The sequence below is a fragment of the Onychomys torridus genome, chromosome 4, assembly GCF_903995425.1.
Source record: "Onychomys torridus chromosome 4, mOncTor1.1, whole genome shotgun sequence".
Taxonomy (NCBI): Eukaryota; Metazoa; Chordata; class Mammalia; order Rodentia; family Cricetidae; genus Onychomys; species Onychomys torridus.
This window is the reverse complement of record NC_050446.1, coordinates 67212167-67231306: the sequence shown is the minus strand read 5'-3', so window position 1 is coordinate 67231306 and position 19140 is coordinate 67212167. Positions and strand designations below refer to the sequence as shown.

General features: G+C 53.4%; 1 protein-coding gene across 4 annotated transcripts; it reads left to right on the top strand.

Annotated features, from left to right (window-relative positions):
- Positions 1–562: 562 nt before the first annotated feature.
- Chst1 (carbohydrate sulfotransferase 1) lies at positions 563–16303 on the top strand. 4 transcript variants are annotated; one of them, XM_036183970.1, is made up of 6 exons: positions 563–1021; positions 7082–7215; positions 9616–9804; positions 12485–12612; positions 12955–13056; positions 14004–16303. In XM_036183970.1, the coding sequence occupies exon 6, from the start codon at positions 14046–14048 to the stop codon at positions 15279–15281; it is 1236 nt and encodes a 411-aa protein (XP_036039863.1). In that variant the 5' UTR covers positions 563–1021; positions 7082–7215; positions 9616–9804; positions 12485–12612; positions 12955–13056; positions 14004–14045; the 3' UTR covers positions 15282–16303. The 4 variants fall into 4 exon arrangements, with proteins under 4 accessions (XP_036039863.1, XP_036039861.1, XP_036039862.1 ...); XM_036183968.1 differs by having other exon boundaries at positions 7082–9205; XM_036183969.1 differs by lacking the exon at positions 7082–7215.
- Positions 16304–19140: the final 2837 nt, after the last annotated feature.

Genomic DNA, 19140 nt, shown 5'->3' with positions numbered 1-19140 from the left:
ACCAGGGAGGCCAGATGTAGCTTAGCAGGAAGGGACTGGGCAAGGTGGAAGGCTTCCCTCAGCAAAGGATCTCTAGTGTCTCACCAGCTCCTCCCAGGCCCTGCCGAGAACGGATGACAGGCTCTGGGGTAAGAGAAACATTTCTCTACTTGGCGGTGAAGGGAGTAGGACCAGGGAAGGCAGGGGCATGTGGTGGAAAGCTGACTCCAGTTCTGGGTTCGGGAGTCTCTGCTATGGTTCCGCTGATAGAAGGATAGCTATTGGGACCCAGGGTCAGGTTGGAGCTGTAGCCAGATTTGGAGATCCAGAGGTTTTGGCTGCATAGATAGAGCGGTGCCTTCCCTCTAGGGTGTGCGGGGAGAGAGGGCAGGCCAAGAGGTACGGATGCTCCTGCCACTTGGCCTCTTCAACTCGTGGTGGGCGTGGCTGCCCCGGCCCGGCGGGGGGTTGGTCCCCAGAGCCTTGCTAGAGGGGGTGTCCCAGCGCTCGAGGCCTGGGCTGCGCGGGGGGCGGGAGGGCGCGCGCTGAAGGGGTGGGGCGGAGAGGGGGCGGGTGGCGCTGGGGGTGGAGCCGGGACCGCAGCGCCTGCCACCCGCTAGCTCGATGTTGAAGCAGCGGCCGCTGTTTTAGGCTGGGGACGCGAGGAGGGTGCTCCGTGAGGCTCCGGCCTCCGCGGCTGCTACTGTTCTCCGGAGCCTGGGGCTGCAGTGCTCAGGGTCCGGATCACTGGCCCTGCGCCCCTCTGACCAGCGATCGCTCTCTTTCTCTGCCCGGGAGAAGGCACTGTGCTGCGCCAGCCACCCGGGCTAGAGCCCCCGGGCCATGGAGAGGGGCCGGTGAGGGACGCGTGGAGGCGGAGGAAGAGGCTCGGGAGGAGGGAGGCCGAGGAGCAGGGCGCGGGAGGAGGAGGATGCCGCCGCCACCGCCACCACCACCCGCGGGCTCCCGACGAGCCTGACTCTAGACCAAGGATGGAGCCGGCGCTGGGCGCTGCAGCGGCTCCCAGCGCGCCCGCCACCAGGTATGGCCGGGCCGGCGGGCCCTGGGGAAGGCGGGAGCGGACTGCACCGCAGCAGCCGGGAGGGGCGCGGGCGCGGCGGGAGACGCCCCTAGCTCGGGGCCGGTGTCTCTGGGCGGTGCGCGGAGGCGGTGGCGGGGGACCGCAGAGTGCTGGGTGCTGGGAGGGGCTGGCTGGGCTGGTAGCCCCGGAGCGCGGAGATCGCCCCAGCCCCTCCTTGCCTCCATCTGGTGAGGGCAGCAAACTTGGGATGAGCGTCGGCCCGGGGCTCCCTTTCTGCTGCGGAATGCACTCGCGGGTGTCTGCTCCGGGTTCACCATCTCACAGCTCGACACGGGGCTGCCAAGGCTTCCAGAGACCCTGAGGTTCCGGCGCCTTCTCTAACTTTCCAAACCAAGCTTACACCCTGAGGCAAAGCACTGTCCCAGCTTCTTGCGTTTAGCTTCGGTCCTGCATCCGCTGCCACTATGCTGTGATGGGATGGGCCCTTAGGAGGCTGGGGCTGCCTGATGGTGCAGAGTCCCCCACACCAAAACAGCCCTAGCTCCTCTCTGAGTAGGACGGGGGTGGAGGGTTGGGGTCGGGGGTCAGGGAGGTTGTCAGCTCCTCTCAGGCTCCAGGAAGGGACGCAGTGTTTGACTCTATAGTAACAATTGACTGTGGCTCTAGCTGGGATCCATGGGTTAAAAGGCCAGGCTATCTGAGGAAGGTAAGACCTCACAGTCCTGCCGGGGTGTGTGTGTGTGTGTGTGTGTGTGTGTGTGTGTGTGTGTGTGTGCACTTTGGTTTGATTTTAGGGGTCTCACTGTGTCACCTCTCCCTACTCCAGGCCTACCCTTTCTCAGGATTACATTCCTAGTTCTGGCTTCCTGATGGACTTAAATGTTTAAGCCAGAGGCTCCTGGGCACCAAGGGATTCAGGCATTCAGTTGCTAGGGGATGTTAGAGCTGACCGCTGAGAGGTTGAGGCTGGGACAGGGAAGATGCATGCCCACTCCGGGATAGGAATTCAGCCCAGTATCTGGTGGAACCTTGGCAGGAGGCAGGCATCCTGGTTGGGCAGGGAGCCGCTTGGGAAAGCCAAAAAGATACCAGTAGGTGTAAGAGGTAAATAGACAGGGAGCTCATAGACCAGGGAGAGAGATACTTTCCCTGGTTCCTCAGCCCCTTAGGTGGGGCTGGGCTGTCTCACAAAGAGCCCTTACCTGGCAGGCAGTTCCCAGGCTCCAGTCCCCAGTAGCCGCCACACTTCTAGGCATCACGATGACCCTGTTTTCTTTTTCAAAGTGCCTCTGCCGTCATGACTCACACTCTGGATTCACCAGGGAGAGATCAAGCTTCCTACCTATTCTATCCCGGTGCCCTCTTGGGGCTTTAGGGAGCTGCTGGGGAAAGGAGGGGGTGGATATGCTCTTGGGTCTCCGACCCCTGCAGGGACCTGTCTCTGCAACCTTTCATTGCTTGTTGTTGTCCCTGATCTTGGTGAGTGAGTGGCCCAAGACCAGTCCAGACCACAGTGTCTGTGGGGAGAGGAGAGGTGTGTGAGTAAGAGAGAGCCAGTGCTGATGACTCTCCCAGTACCGCTTCACCAAACACCTTGATTCCTCATCTTGGTGCGGACCCGTTCCCACCCCCATCCGCTGACTTCAAATCCCCATTTCCCTCTTTGCTGAGTAGTTGTGGAGCTTTGGGCTGGTATTTCCCTTTTGAGCATCCTAAGTTATCCCTCTTCTTCCCACTGCCCTGGCCCCCCGGCCACCTCTCCTCAGAGGATGGCATAGATCTCTGTGCCCTCTCCCAAGGACCCTAGCTCCCAAGGGAGGGTTGTGTGGAGGGTGCTAGTGTAGGTAATGAGCCAGGCTGCCCCGAAGGAGGGATATATCTTTGTTCCACTGAGTCTGCAGGAGCCCTGGGTGTCAGGTTCTCAGTGAGGTCTGGCATGTGCCCCCCAGGTCTCTCTTGCCCATCTGCTGTGCCCCATCCTTGCACATTGGGAGTCTGAAAGTGTTTGAGGAGGGAGCATTTGATAGTCATAATCTGGTTCTGAGAAGGTCCCGAAGCCCTGAGTCACTGTATGGTTTCCATGGAAACAGACTTGTTCAGAGGACTCGGTGTAGCAAGGCGTTGGGGGAAGGAAGGGAAACATATAGTAAAATCAGGCTCCACAAGTGTGGTTAGCTGGACCGACTCCCTTTGCTGGGAAAGATAGATGGGTAAAGAAGGCTCTGATCTCCCCAGAAGAGAGGCTGCCTCTCTCCACAGGGTAATATTCTCCCTTGGGGGCCACTTACTGGCCAGCAATTGACACCTCCATGATCTAGGTTCTCAAGCTTCTGATGACCTCTCAATGCCTCAGTTTCTTTCTCTGTAAACTGGGGGCCATAGCAGTACTTACCTAATAGGCCCCTGAAGGTCAAGTTCATTAATGTGGAACACACAACAGCACCACAGTGTGTGATGGGAGAGTGTCATGGTTACTTACCTAATGGGGAGAGGTTCACCAGGCTCCCTCCCCTGTGCCCCAGTTGCTGGTCTGATACCTGCCAGGACTGGCCTGCTTGGGAAGAGTGGTCCTCCACAGCCCTGGCATCCCTGCCGGGAGTCAGCCACTCATTTCTTCTCATAGAGATTTATTTTAGGCTCTTTCAGCCTGGTACTCTGCAGCCTGGCTCTTTTTGAGACTTTCCCTGCTCAGGAACCCTGTGAGAATAAACCCTCCAAGGCCACACAGCTTTGCTTCAGCATCCTGGCGAAGAGTTGCTGGCTGAGCCCCTGGGGGCTAGGACAGAAGAGGTGGAGGTAGAAAGGGGCCCTATGACAGAGAGAAGGGCTCAGGCCCCATCCCCTGATCCTGGGGAGGCTGGTCCATCTGGTTATGAGAATCAGGGTGGAGGGGAGCACAGTCCTTAGGTTGGAGCTGGTAGGGTTGGGAGAGGTTTAGGCTAACAGTGCCAGCCCCAGCAGTATGTGGGGGGAGGGGGGAGGGGGAGGGCATGGCCTAGGAAGATTCAGGCTGCCAGTGACACACAAGCAGCCTCCTCCCCGGACCCTTTGTCATTGCAGCACACCCATGGCTTGCAGGGCCCTCTCTTGTAAGGTGGAATCCTGTCCCCAATTCCCTCACCTCCCTCCACCCACCACTACCTGCTATCTCAGCTGCAAGGGAATTATTTGCGGGCTCTTCTATTTTACAGCTGCCCAAAATAAGATGCCTGGGGTTGGCCTGCTTGGCCAGGCCAGAACCCAAGCTAGCTGTGACCTCTCCCAGCTGCACAGCAGGCTGTGGGATGCCCCTTTCCTTCCCTCCAGCTCTCCAAGAAGCTTGGCAACTGCCTTCCACCTCCACCCCCACTCCCGTCCCTGCCGGCTCTCGGGGTCTTGCCTTGGGTCTCTCTGGACCACTTTACTGCCCTCATTGGTGTTCATAACACCTTACAATTTAATATCCTCTGCAAATTTCATTAACGGACTGTTTACTCCCTCTCTCAGGATCATTAATGAAGATGTTAGATAAGATGTGGCCTGGCACAGACCCGGCAGCTCTGCCCCCACTTTCAGACTCTCTGCCTTCCAGCCCTTGCCCCTGGCCTTGCCTCCTCCACTCAGGACTCTTGGGACATGTCCCCTCCTGCCCTTAGGCCCCATGACAAGAGCCGAGGGCCAAGTCTGTTTGAATTAATTTTGTAAGATTACTCGAGGCGCTGTATCAAATGCTTTGCTAAAAATCAAGATATATTACCCTGCCTGCCTTTCCTTCATCCACCAGTCTTGTAATTCTATCAAGAAAGCTATCAAGTTTGTCAGGCATGATTTGTTCTTTATAAATCCCCATGGTGCCGTGTGGGGGCACAGGGTTCCCGTGATTTCTAAATGTTTAGAGATTCTCTCTTTGTGTTTGCTCCTTGATTAGAGCTGGAAGAGCTGTGAGCTGGGGATTGTCGGTGGCACGGTCTCCTTCCCAGGGATGTGGAGGAAGGCAAGCCCCCCTCCGCTCCGCCCCCTTCTCTGGAGTCTCTGGGACGCCGCCAGTGAGTTGTTGGGACTTTTGAGCGTGTAGGTGCCCCAAGCTGGACGCTGATCGATCCCTGGAGCTATCCTTCAAGGATTCTGCAGGGTAGAGAAAAGGACAGACATGTCTGTGCTGCTGACATTCTGAAGACAGCACTAATTGAGTGATGGCCGAAGACCCATCCCTGTGCTGAGAACTCACTTGATTCGTTTGAGCCCGTGAATTGGGCGTGGCCTTGCCCTGCAGTGTGCCAGGCTCAGAGAGGATTAGGCTGCCTAAGACTTCGGGTCTGGCTTTCACCCTCCAGTATGGACTATGGACCAACAGGGTCAGGAAAACCAAGTTGGGGGCGGAGTTCCAGAAATTGCAGGAGGCCAGAGGGAAAGGAAAGCTTATAGATAAGCTCAGAGCCTGGGGGAACCTCCCACACCACACTCTGCTACATCTGAGCTGTGTGATCCAGCCACCTAAATGTTCTTTCTTTAAAAGGGGAATTATACATTCTTAATTTTATTGTGTGTGTACATATGTGGATGAGTGTGTGCCACAGCACTGGTGATGAGGTCGGAGGATAGCTTGTGGGCAGTTCTCCTTCTACTACATGGGTCCTGGGGATCAAACTCTGATCATCAGGCTTGGTGGCAGTCACCTTTACCTGATGAGACATCTCTCTGGCCCATTATATAACCTTTCAGAGTCTTACCTGTGAAGCGGACATAGCTGTGTCTGCACCCTGAGCTTGCAGGAGGTCCCTTGGGGTGATGCGTGGCAGCCACACCATGGTTCTGAACTCTGGGGGAACAGCTACTTTACACTTCACCCTAGAGGTCTTTGTTCACAGTAACCAGAGATGTTTGTTCAATTTGTCATGAGCATGGGGAGAGTGTGATGCTTCTAATTCTGCCACCTGGGAGAGGTGGCAAATGAGACACGCAGGCATGTCCTTGGTACCAGCCTGGGTGTCAAGATCTAGGTGCAGAGAGAAAGGTTGCCTCTCCAAGCCTTGAGCTTGAACCCTGCATCCAGTCCGCCCAGTTTCAGACCCTGTAGTCACAAAGTCATTCTCTGGTGTTTTCTGGCTGCAGCAGATTGTGACATTTCTGGGTCGTAGCTTCTAGGTCATAACTCCCCCAGAGCCCCGAGTTGGGGTGCAGAAGGTAACAGAGCCACATCCACTTGTGATCATCTTTGTTCTTGTCATTCATCAGGGAAACAGTGGGAAGGAACCCTGGGAAACAGTGAGACAGCCAGATCCATTCACATGGCAGGAAACCCTTGGGAAGAACCACAGGTATCCCCTGTCCCCAGCAGGTGATACCACCAGAACCTGATCTGGTCAGTAGGTGTAGGATTGAGGCTTGGTGGTGAGGTCATGATTATCACTAGCTTGTGGTGGCTTCCTTGGTTCTGGCATTCCCTGTATCAGCCTCTTGGTATCCTGGTACTGACTGGTGTTCTTAGGTGTGGCCTGGGGCTTAAGCTCTGTGGCTGCAACCAGGTCTTGGGTCATTGCAGTTGAATGGGTGTCCTGGCCTTGCTGCAGACAAGCTGTTTTTGTTGGACTTTGGACTTTCTCCCGACTTGTGGGGTCCCTTTGTGGGATCAACCCCTTGTCAATGGTCATCTCTTTGGGTTGGCTCCATCCTACCTAAGACTCAGGGCTTAGGCAAGCCTTGGTGCCCCATCCTTTCTCACTCCCCCAACCTCCAGCTCTTGTGCACACAGGGCAGGTGGGTCTCTTGCAGGTGGCTGGAGACAGGGATCTAAGGATGCAGAAACAGGAGGTTGCTCTGCCAGCTGCCAGCTGCCAGCAGCTGCGGGTGCTCAGGATCCTGTTGATGTTTTCTCATCCTTGAAGTTGGGAAGATGACTGAAGCCCAAACCAAGCCAGGATCCAGTGGGTGGGGCCTCAGTACTCTTCCGACTGGCCATGGCTGTGCTGAGGGGGGACAGGAAACCGGGGCCTTTCCGTCTGGTGCTGGGGCAGGTTCCGCCTCTCATAGGCTGGCCTGGCTGAGACAGGGACCAGCTTTCTGACTCATCTCTCCTCCCAGGTTCCTGGACACTAGGCCCTTGTGTCAGCACGGGAGGGCAGTCATTTGCCCCATGTCAGAGAGGACTTTGCTCCCAGGCCACCAGACACAGGACTGAAGCGGCTTCCTTCCTCTAAAACTGAAGTCCCTTGCAGGTGGGACTACGAACATTTCCAAGCCAGGGTTGTTGTAATCTAGGTTAGTCCCTGAACTCACACCACTGGACACACCTTCATGGGTCTCGTCTGTACAGCCCCCTCCACCCCCGCCCCCATGTTGAGCTGTTCCTCTCCTCAGCCTCCGGCTTCCTGCTTCCGGCTGTGATCTCTATGTTTCTCTCATTTCACACCTCAGAGCAACAGAGGCCAGCAGGGGTTGAGCATTTGGTTCAGAGCTTCTGAGCTGCCAAACAGCTGGAATGAGGTTCCCACCTAGCCTCCCTGGGCAGGCCTTTCCTCCAGAAGGCCAGGAGTGTTCTCAGTGCCAGCACTCATGAGCAGTAGCATGACCTGCCTAGAGATTGCATCGTGCCTATGGTGAAACGATAAAGAACTAGTGACCCTCTCTACAGTTGGTCTACCTTGAGAACCCTGGCCATAAGACCCATTCTTGCTGGGGATGCTCAAAAGAGGGTCTGGTGACTCCAGAGGTTGGACACAAAAATACCTTGCTCTGTCATGAGCAGATCCTACAGGGAAGACCTGCAGACCTTACTAAGGTTAAAGTAGAGGCACCAAAGGGAAGCTCTTTGCCTCCATTGTCCCCTGGACAGGTCTTCACCCCCTGCCAGGTTACTCTGTCCTTCATACTGCTAATTGCTGAAGGATGCTCCAGCACACAGTGTGTTGAGTTTGGGAGCTTGAGTTCATGGTGGTACATGGCTTGGGAGACCTCTTGGGAGACCTAGTGATCCTGACCTCTATTAGCCAGATAACTTGCGATCACACGCTTTAACTTTTATCTCATGGATCCTGTGAAGCATGTAGCTTCAGTAATTTTCCTTTTCCCATGGGCTGCCGGGAAGCCCTACCCCATAAGCCCACAAGTTACTTGGCATGTGGAACTGATCTGGCTCCTTCTTTCCGACTTTTCTGCTACTGTTTTCTTTTTACCTCATTTTCATCACCTCATTTTCCTTGGGAGGAAAAAAAAAATCCCCTGGATGTTTTGCTTTTTTAACCTTAACCAAACAAACATCTGTGGTGGGCAGAGCTGGCTGAACAGGTTTAAACATGCAGTTTCCTGAGGTCACCTTCTGGCTGACTTCTTCCCTGCCCAAGTCCCCTGCCCTTGCCTGGATGTCTGTGTGGTACCTTGGAGCCTAGGAGTCCCTGTGTCCTGGCTTTGTTCAGGTGGCGGATGTTCAGACTCCCTTTCTCTTGCTCTCTCTGCCCTGCTCCCCAGGTTGTTCTAAAAGTGTTTTAGGGAAAGAAGTCACTTGTCCAAGTTGAGTCTCAGTCATACGCAGCAGCCTTCAGGTCCCTCCAAGGCCTTGCTTATCCTGTGTGGCCTCAGCAGCTTCCAGCCAATCACGATCCCACAGGGCTAGTGCTTGGCTGTAGGACAATGGTGTCTTGACCAGGCGTGTTGACAGTTGGGGAAGGCTGATAGGCAGTGTCACCAGAGCTAAGAAGGAAGCACTAGTGTGCTAAACACTAAGGCTACACACTAAAAGCCTACACACTAAGGCTGGGGGGAGGTGTTGGGATTGTTTTGGTTACCAACCCTGTCCTCAGACACCTCTCCAGCTCTTCCATGGGGAAGAGGTCACTCCTGGTGAGTATCCCCAAAGATAAACTCAAAGCTGATTGTAAACAGTGCCCATTCCTTCAGAGCCTCTTGGCTTCTCCCCTCCAGGGGTGGTTCAGGCATTATGCCCTAACCAATGGCCCAGTAGGACATGTGTTTTGACGTTGCTTTGCCCCCCCCCCCTTCTGTGAGCACCCTTTGCCCCAATTGTTTAGACAACCTCAGGATGGGAGTGTCAGTAAGGAGGGAGCCCAGATTCTGTGGAGGAGGGCAGCAGCCGGCACTCTGGCTTCAGGAGTTCCCAAACACTTCCAAATTGTATGTGTAAAACTGGGCACAGGTGGCATTTTCTGGGAAGATGGACTGTGTTTCCAAGGCGCCTGTAGAAAAGGGAAGGTAAATAGCCTCACTGTGGTTTGCTGAAATTCCACAGGGCACCAAGAGGGACTTGGCTAAGGGCAGAGCCCTTGGATCCTTGAGCCTCTGGGAGACAGTCTTGGATGGGGAATGAGGCTGGGGCTGGTGGTTGGTGGGGGGTGGCAGAGACACCGAGCACTGATTTCTTCTGGAGAGTGACTTGAGTTTTCCCACTGTCCACAGGGGTTTCCTTCTGTCCCATGTGAACGTGGCCTCAACTGGCCCTGAATATGGGGTGGGTCCTTCTTAAGGCAGAGAGGTCCTTGTTACAGGATCTGAGCAAACCCCAGGGACAAAGATGTATGGGCCAGTGTCACTCATCTAGGGACAGGCAGAAAAGCTTCAGGCCACTCCTGCTAATGGCGCTCTGTTCAATACTGCTTCTCCAGCCTGGGCACTATGAGGGCAGCAGGGCAGTGGGGGAAGACCCGGGCTAAAGCCAGGTTGCCTGTTGCTACTTGCCTCTTGGTGTGAAGCTGAGGAAGAGGTTCTCTGTGGATCAGAAGCCAGAATCTGGATGGAGATGCTATCATCACAGCTTACTGCAATCTGCAACCTTCCACCTCCTACTCACCAAGGTACCTTTTGGCTTCCCATTAGGCCTGAATTCCGAACACATCAAGTCAGTTAGGAGGCTGTACTACCAGTTCGGGCCACTAGAGGGAGGCAGAAATACCATCGCAGCAGCCTAGAGCAGAAAATTCTGGCAGGGCAAGTGGTTTGGGAAAGAGTGGTGGGCAAAGCCCTACAGAGGTCTGCCTCTGTTAGAGCAGACTCTAGGGCTGCCAATAATTAGTTCTGAGACGCTTTCCTAAGGCAAAAAGCAAAGCAAAGATTATTTCAGAAATCTAGGAGAGGTTCCCCGGTAGGTAAACGGTTGAACTGTGGTCCATGGGGCTGGTGCCAGAGGTCACTCGTCAATTGCAAGGCAAGGACTTGTCATAATCTGGGGCATGAATAAATATTTCAAGTCAGTTCAAACCACTGCTCTGGTTAGGCCACCTTTACAGACAGTAAACGTGAATTCAGACCCAGCTGGTGCTTAGCCGATGTGTGTGCCCTCTGGCTAGTGTGATGGTGACTTGAGCCCTGAGCTGCAAATTAGAGCTCCCCTGTGCAACATTCTCCACTCCCAACCTGACTGAGATGCTGCGGTCCAAGCCTTCTCCTGTGTGGTCACTAGGCCCTCTCACAGGAAGGTAGGATTTTGGACTCCCGTGCCCAAGGTTTGACCCACCAATGAAGGAGGCCATATCAGAAGCTCCTGGAAAACCAGGGTGGGTGTATGGGCCCCCAAGTCAGGCTTGGCAGAACAAGGGCATTGAGAAATCTCTTGCAGAAGTGAAGGCTTGGCTGGGAACAACAGGACCTGGCCCTGGGGACTCTGGTTTCCAGGACAAATGCCTCCAGCATACCAAGGACCCTTGGCCAGCTCTGGGCTTGACTGTGCCAGGCTGGCAGAAGAGCAGAGCACTTTCAGTGGGTCCTAACATCCTCCTTCCTGTTCTCATGCTCTAGCTCTGCCCTCCTGGAAGGTGGGCACATGGCTCTCAGCTGGGTCTCAAGCTTGTGCCCACAGGGCCCATGCTGCACCTTGAGAGGAGTCTCCTCACCTTGGGGAGCTATGACTTTGAGCACAACCTCAGCTCTTAGACCTGTCCTTGAGTTTCTCCTGGTGGGGTGGGAAGGAAAATTGGGGAAAGAGCTCAAAATGCCCATCCCCTCCTGGGAAAGATGCAAGGTTATGCTCTGAAGAGAACTCAGCGTGCATTCTCTCTTTAGAGCTGGAATTTCAGGGTGGGAGTGCTAAGGGTCAAGGAAATCTGTCTTGATACAAACCAAAGGGAATGAGGTAGAGGTGGGACTGGAGCAGATCCAACAAATGGATTTGAACACGACTTTCAGAGCACGTAGCCTGGGCTAGGATCTTGGCCCTATCCCTTTCTTGGGGCATGAACTTGGAAAAGCTGTTGTAATCTGAGGAGTCTCAGCTTCTTTTTCTGCTCAATGGGTTGCAAGGTGCTGACCAATGGGTGCCTATGCCTGAGGGTGGAGCACTCACACAAGAAGCCTGGGAGTGCTGACTTGCAGTAGTTTCTGATCAGTGCCTCTTGGTCTAGACCACTGGTAGATGTCTGTGAAGAAACATGGCAGAGGTCAGTGGAGTCACAATGGAAGAAAGGGGGCTCTATTGTTGCTGGTATTTCCTGCTTGGAAGAGTGCTAGGTTTGCCTTGGGGCATCTGGCGGGGACCTGGGATTAAAGCAGAGAGGGCTACCCTCAGTCTTCTCTCCATGGGGCCTCTGCCCAGGGGCGAGTTTGAGTGTGGTCCAGACTGTGACTTCGTTCACACTGAGAGGGTCCCAAGAATCCGGAATGTGCCTCTTTCCCTATTGACTGCCTCTTTGTGGTGACCTAGAACTGACTCCTACATGTGGCAGTGGAGTTTCATATTTTAAATGGGACTCCCAGATCTCAGGCCTCAATAGACATGACCACTTTGGCCCAGACCCTGTGCTTCTCCCCAGGCAAGCAGAGTCTGCAGCTCTACTTTCTTCTGTGGGATGCTGGGTCGATGGTGAAGGGATGAGAGCAGTGGCCAGACTCTGATGCAGAGGGACTCAGGTCCCTGCTAGTTCCTATCTGTGAACCATACAGTGGTCTTTAAATTCTCCATCTGAGCAATGGCGTGGGCCCCTGTTCTACCAGGGCAGTTTGTAAGGAATGACAGGGTAGCCCAAATGGTGTCTCTGTTTGCTTGGGAGATAGGGGTTCACTTAGCTGTCCTCTAGAGGAGTTGGCACATGGCAGATTGTGGGAGGGATGTGCACAAAGGGTATGAGTTCACCTGCCAGCCACAAGCCAACCACTAACAGACACAAGGACAAAGGAGAATATACATACGTTCCAGGTCTCAGAATTTACCTCCTTCTATTCTTGTCCCTGCCATGCCGATTCATGGATGAGCTGGGGCAGAGAGTCTGGTGCATGTTTGAAGGCCAGGTGTGCTTACGCTTGAGGAATAGAGTTGTGTCTTGCAGGGAAAGTATACAGCTTCCAGATGGTGGTTAAAGCAGGCCATCATAGGCCCTGGGAGGCACTGCTGCCTGTGCTGTGGGCTGATACCTGCTTATACAGTGAATTTGCTCACTGGGATAAAGGGCTTAGCCCTGTGTGAGCGCTTAGTAGGTATTAACTAAAGCCACGCTGGCTTTGGTGCTGTACTTGGGCTTGGTAAAGTGTGTCTTTGGCTTTTAGGTAGCTGCTGTGTGTGCTGCATATGGTTGGAAGAAGACCTTTCCCCTGCTGTCCCTTTGGAGCTACCTTCTAGACCTGAAGGCCTGGGTTGATTCACCTCCATCACAGGACTGGTTAAATTCTGGAAGGTCAGGATTGTTTTCATTCATTTCCAACCCAGAGCCCATCTGCGCCTGCCACCTCAGGCACTTGGGCATGCATGCTAGACAGCTCCTGCTCATAGGAGCCCTGGTATGGGAAAAGAAATCATGGCTTGTTGAAGGTGGGCAGGGGTGGGCAATAAATGTTGCAGCTTCAAAGTTGGGGCTTCATGACTTGGGGGGGTGTTAGATCAGCTGGAGCTCTGAGTCTGATATCAATGCAGGGAGCAGGCAAAGTCACGTTTTGTGGTCTGGGAGCAGACTGTGGGGCACAGAGAAGGGCACAGAGGGGTACTGGAGCCCAAGCCCATCTGCCCGCTGTTTCCGCAGCCCCTGGCCACAGGGCTAAGGTACAGATCACTGGACTTCCTGGACAGGCTGGATCTGAGGCACTGGCAGCTGAGTCTCTACTGGACAGCAGTCCTTTTTTTGGTAAGTGTTGAGTTCCTTGGCACTGGGTCTGGGGGCAGCCCTGACATCTCTCAGGATCTGGTGGCTGAGTCAGCATCCCTTGGGCTACTTTGCAAGATGCTTGGGGCATGCTGTGAGCCCATGGCATGCACTTCCCATTTCTCCCTTCCTGTGGCCCTTCCTTAACCTCCTTTTTGTGGTCCAAAGGGCTAGAGGAGTGTCCTGGAGAAGCCCAGGACTGTTTCTCTGGGCAGTGAGCATCACTGCCTCACAGCCAGAAACAAACCTTGGGTCCTAGGCAGAGACACATCCCAGCAACCTTTGGGACCTACTCTTGCCTCAGGCCAGTTGACTTATACCATCATGGGGGCCTCGAAGTCCATATTTGGAGGTAGCTGGGTTCCCTCTTTTGCAAAGTAGAAGGACCATGGGATTTTACTGTCAACTCAGAATTCATGGGGCATAGGGGTCCCCACTCTCAAGGACTTGTGTTTGGGGAGAGGAGTTTGGTGTGCATCCTTCCTCTAAGGGTAGGTAGAGGATGGAGAAAAAGACCATTGTCTGGGAAGGTGGGTATCAGCCTGTGTGATTAGAAGATGATGTTCATGATCGAGGAGATGCCAGCAGAAGTCACAGGCAGTGGCAGGATATGGCATGAGGCATCCCCTAAGTATGGGAGTTGGGGCTTTGGCACAGTAAGTGGGTTGGCCTAGGGAAACCAGAGCTCACTCTATGAGGTCTCTGCAATCACAGTTTACTTAGTTCTTGGGGCACAGGAAATCTGTCTATTTAGCACTTGGAAACTCCCAGGAGACACCAAAAAAAAAAAAAAAAATGACAACCTAGTACAGGTTTTGTAGATCCTAGGGGATGTATGAGCACTGGGCAGAGGCTGGGTGTTTTCCTGGATCCCACGGAGCCTCTTGGCTGTATGAATGACTTAACCCTTGGCTGTCCTCTGTCCACAGACCCTGTGCCTTGGAGCAGCAGCCCCATGACGGTGCCCAGCCATGCAATGTTCCTGGAAGGCTGTCCTCCTCCTTGCCCTGGCCTCCATTGCCATCCAGTACACCGCCATTCGCACATTCACCGCCAAGTCTTTCCATACTTGCCCTGGCTTGGCAGAGACTGGGCTGGCAGAACGGCTGTGTGAGGAGGGCCCCACCTTCTCCTATAACCTCTCTAGGAAGACCCACATCCTTATCCTGGCCACCACACGCAGTGGCTCATCCTTTGTGGGTCAGCTCTTTAACCAGCACATGGATGTCTTCTACCTGTTTGAGCCTCTCTACCACGTCCAGAACACGCTCATTCCCCGCTTCACCCAGGGAAAGAGCCCCGCAGATCGTAGGGTCATGCTAGGGGCCAGCCGGGACCTGCTGAGGAGTCTTTATGACTGTGATCTCTACTTTCTAGAGAATTACATCAAGCCACCTCCTATCAACCACACCACTGACAGGGTCTTCCGTCGAGGGGCCAGCAGGGTCCTCTGCTCCCGTCCAGTGTGCGACCCTCCAGGGTCTCCTGATCTGGTCTTGGAGGAGGGGGATTGTGTACGCAAGTGCGGCCTGCTGAACCTGACCTTGGCAGCTGAGGCTTGCCGTGAGCACAGCCATGTGGCCATCAAGACTGTGCGGGTGCCTGAGGTAAATGACCTGCGAGCCCTGGTGGAAGACCCTAGGTTGAACCTCAAGGTCATCCAGCTGGTACGAGACCCTCGTGGCATCTTGGCTTCCCGGAGTGAGACCTTCCGGGACACCTACCGACTCTGGCGCCTTTGGTACGGCACAGGGAGGAAACCCTACAACCTGGACGTGACGCAGCTGACCACAGTGTGCGAGGATTTCTCCAGCTCTGTGTCCACCGGCCTGATGCGGCCCTCCTGGCTCAAGGGCAAATACATGCTAGTGCGCTATGAGGACCTGGCCAGAAACCCCATGAAGAAGACAGAGGAGATCTACGAATTCCTGGGTATCCCCCTGGACGGTCATGTGGCGCGCTGGATCCAGAACAATACTCGTGGCGACCCTACTTTGGGCAAGCACAAGTACGGCACAGTGCGCAATTCTGCGGCCACTGCCGAGAAGTGGCGCTTCCGTCTCTCCTATGACATCGTGGCCTTTGCCCAGAACGCCTGCCAGCAGGTGCTGGCCCAGCTGGGCTACAAAATGGCCAACTCGGAGAAGGAGCTGAAGAACCCGGCCGTCAGCCTGGTGGAGGAGCGCGATTTCCGACCGTTCTTGTGACCCGAGTGTGGTGGGGGTGGGAGGCAGGTGGCGCTGGTTTTGCTGACGTGGACCTACTATGGACGGTTTTTTAACTGTTGCCTTATCTCCCCTCCCTCTCCTACCCTGTCTGAGTGTCCTTCCTACCCTGTCTGTGTGTCCTTCCCATCCTGTCTGTGTGTCCTTCCCACCCTGCCTGTGTGTCCCTCACACCTGTGCCCACTCCCCTCCCTCTTGCCTCACCCACCCTGTCTGTGTGTCCTTCCCACCCTTGCCCACTCCCCTTCTGCCTCTTTTTGCCCCTGAAATTTGCACTATGTCTTGGAGGGGAATCACTGGGGCAGAGGGCATGTGATGTGGGGTATGCCCCCCACCCCATTCAGACACAAGGCTGTTGGGTCTCTATGTGGATGGGGACAATGTTTACAGGCACCCACTCACACATTCACACGTGCACACAGGCACGCACGAGGAGAGGAGCCCCAGCACACAACTTCTAGTTTTGCAACTGTCTTCTCAAGGTAAGAGGATGGCTACAAAAGGACCACCTCTCCCTGGTTTAGGAAAAGAGTTCATCCTTCCCCCCTATCCCTGCTTCCTGCCCCAGATTCCCACTCCCTCCCTTGGAGCAGGGCACCTGTCCCTCCTGCACACCTTTGCCTGGTGGTGAGCAGGGTTTTACTGTGAGGTGAACTGGGACTACTTCCTTTCTATCTGGTTTGTGATGAGCTTGTCTGTCTGAGTCTTGTGGCTACCCCTGGACCAGTAATGGCTAATGAATCGTAGAAGTTTCTGATGGATCTTGGGGTCCCTCTGTGATATTTCTTTGTGCCAAAAAAAAAAGGCAAAAAAATTGTGGATCAGTTTGCTAAATGAACATTGAAATGCTTTATTTGTGTTTTCTGTAAATAAAAGTGTGCAGTATTGTCTGAGTGTGATTTGGGGGCTTTCTGAATGTTAAACAATGGGCTCTGGATATTCCTTGCTTTGGAGATGAGATGGAGCGAGAAAAGTGAGAATTAAATGGAAACCTGCCATTTGGAGCTTTTTTCTTTTCTTTTCTTTTTTTTTTTAAGAACTAGAATATTCATTTTAAATTCTTTGATGGTTGCATACATACAAATGATCTATCATGATCATATGAGTCCCTAGCTCCCCTCCCACTTCACCCAGGACCCCCAACTCTCCCTTTCTTCTCCCTCAAGGAGCTCCTCCCTTTCAGATCTCTTGATGGCTTTCAATTTTATTCCCTTTTGATCAGCCAAGACGGCCGGCATCTTCTGGCTGGGATGCTCCATGTATTTAACAAGAGCCATGGCTTTGGGACTCAGCATGGAACAGGCAAGGATGAGGTCCTGAGATGTCCATCCTCTACCAGAGGTTCCTCCTGTTGGTAGGAAGTCTGGGGCCAAGGAAGCTGGGGTGAAATGCAGGAGCTGGGAACAGGTCAGTGTCTCAGCAACCTGACAAGTTTCCTGGTGTGCACACAGTGGGGCGTCTGCTACCATTACCCATCTTCCGTGGACAATCTAGCAGGCTCTTCTAAGAAGCTCCCCAGTCCTCACTCCAAGAAACACATGTAACATGAAATTTAATAGAAAATAGGAACAGTATGTTTTACTATGATTTAGGAACCTAAAAGGGACTGGCCCATCTACCTGGTTGGATCAGGTGGTCCAGGACTGAATCCCTTCTCCCAGCGGACCACAATCCCCAGGCTGCCATTTCTAAGCCCACTGCTTCGTAACATGAAATTTACCATGAAAAAAATAAATCTGAGCTCCAGTCATTACTGCCATCATCTTTATTTTACATGTATGGGGTTTTGGCTGCATGTGCTGTCTGTGCACCGTGTGCAGGCCTGGTGCCTGTGGAGGTCAGAAGAGGTTGTTGGATCTTCTGGAACTGGAGTTATGGTTGCTTGTGAGCCTCCATGTGCATGCTGGGAATTAAACTTTGGTCTTCTAGAAGAACAGTCAGTGCTTTTAACTGCTGAGCCATCTCTCCAGCCTCCATCTTCACTGTTTTTAAGTGCACATCTCATTAAATACTTGTATAGTATGCAAGCATTACCACCATCCTCCTCCATAACTTTTCATCTTGTAAAACTCAAAGTCTGTTCCTTCAAAACAACTCATCCCTTTCTCTCCCACAGCTCCTAGCAACCATCCCACTTTCTGTCTGTCTGTTTCTGACTACTGTGAGTACCACATATAAATGGAATCATGCAACATTTGTCTTTTGGTGACTGGCTTATTTCCCCGAGCATAATGTCCTTAAGGTTCATCACCTTGTACAATCCATCATCCTATCCTTCCTTTTTAAAGGCCAGTGTGTCTCACGTTTTGTTTATCTGTTAATCCTTCAATGTGTCAATTGCTGTGAATAGTGCTGTGAACAGAGAGTATACTCAGAAGTGTGATTGCTGGATCGTCTAGCAATTATTTTTAATTTTTGTAAGATCTGCTCTGTTTTCTATAGTGGTCATGCTATTTTATTATGTTATTATTTTGTGTGTGTGTGCACAAATTTCTGTATGTGGGTTGCATACCTATGTACATATGAGAAAGAGGCCAGAGAAAGGTACCAGGTGTCCTCTGTCACCCCTCCTTATTTCTTTGAGGCAGCGTTTCTCCCTGAACCAGAGTTTATGGCTGGCAGCCAGCAAGCCACATCAAACTTCCTTTCTCCTCCACCCACAGCGCTGGGGTTACAAGTGCGTGTGCAGCTGCAGCTGGCTTGTTACATGGGCTTTTAGTTCAGGTCACTATGCTGGCAAAGCGGATGTGTTGCGAACTGAGCTCTCTCTCTAGCCTCTGCGCTTCATGTTGCTGTTCTACACAAGGTTTCCCTCACTCCGCATCCTCTTCAATTCTTCCTCTCCTCCTCCCTTCAGTGGTGACCACCCTAACGTGTGTGAGGTGACGAGCTAGCCTGTTTTCTTCCATTCTCCCTCACCAGGAAGGTCTGAATGGGGTCTCATGTCGTGTGCCCAGATATCACGGGCCCTGGCTCTAACTTTGTTGACAAGCTCCATCTTCCTAAGGTGTTGCCCTTGGCTCTGTGGTCTAATGACTCCCCAAGCTTCAAGAAGGAGAAGAAATGGGAAAGGACGGCAGAGACACACCTCTGCTTGCGAGAGTGCAGTCCTGAAGTTACAGTCCTCCCTTCCACTCCTGGTCGTGTGGACATAGCTAGCTAGGGTATTTCATCTCAGTGGCTTGTACTGTGAAGGTGGCTGATGAATTCAGGGTGGATCTTCCTGGGATTTAGGTGCCTCTGCTGAGGTTCCTTCTCTGTAGAGGAGGAGACAATATGATCAGCACCAAAAAGCTGGTCTGCAAAAGTCTGCCAGGACTGGTGGGCCAGGCCTAGGCTTTTCACTACTTTCTGCTTTATAGGAGTTACACCCAGGCTGCGGGAAAGATGTCAAGAGGTCAGTTGACTTCATGGCACAGCATCATTTGTGGTCACTGGTTGGCCACTCTAACACCAGACAGGGCTGGCTTTAGTCATGACCACTGCTGCATGGTCCTTCCCCTGATAAAGCAGACTAGTGTATGTGCTCCATGTGTGCACTTGTGTGGAGGCCAGAGGTTCCTTGGGCGCCATTGTTTTCTGTTACAGGATCTCTCACTGGGACCTGGGCTTGCTGATTAGGCTAGGCTGGCTGGCCCGCAGGCTCCACTGCTGGCCTCACAAGCACACAGCACCCTGCCTGGCTTTTTAGAATGTGAGTTCTGAGAACTGAACTCAGAACCTGGGGTTGCACAGCCGTATAGACCGAGACATTTCCCTAGGCCCCCAGAGGGCTTCCCCTATGATCAATCTGAGCCAGTGTTCACTCCTTCAGTGAGTGGCTTTCTGTTAGAATTGGGAG

Coding starts and splice junctions, on each gene's coding strand:
- Chst1 (XM_036183967.1), top strand. CDS start 14,046: ATGCAATGTTCCTGGAAGGCTGTCCTCCTCCTTGCCCTGGCCTCCATT.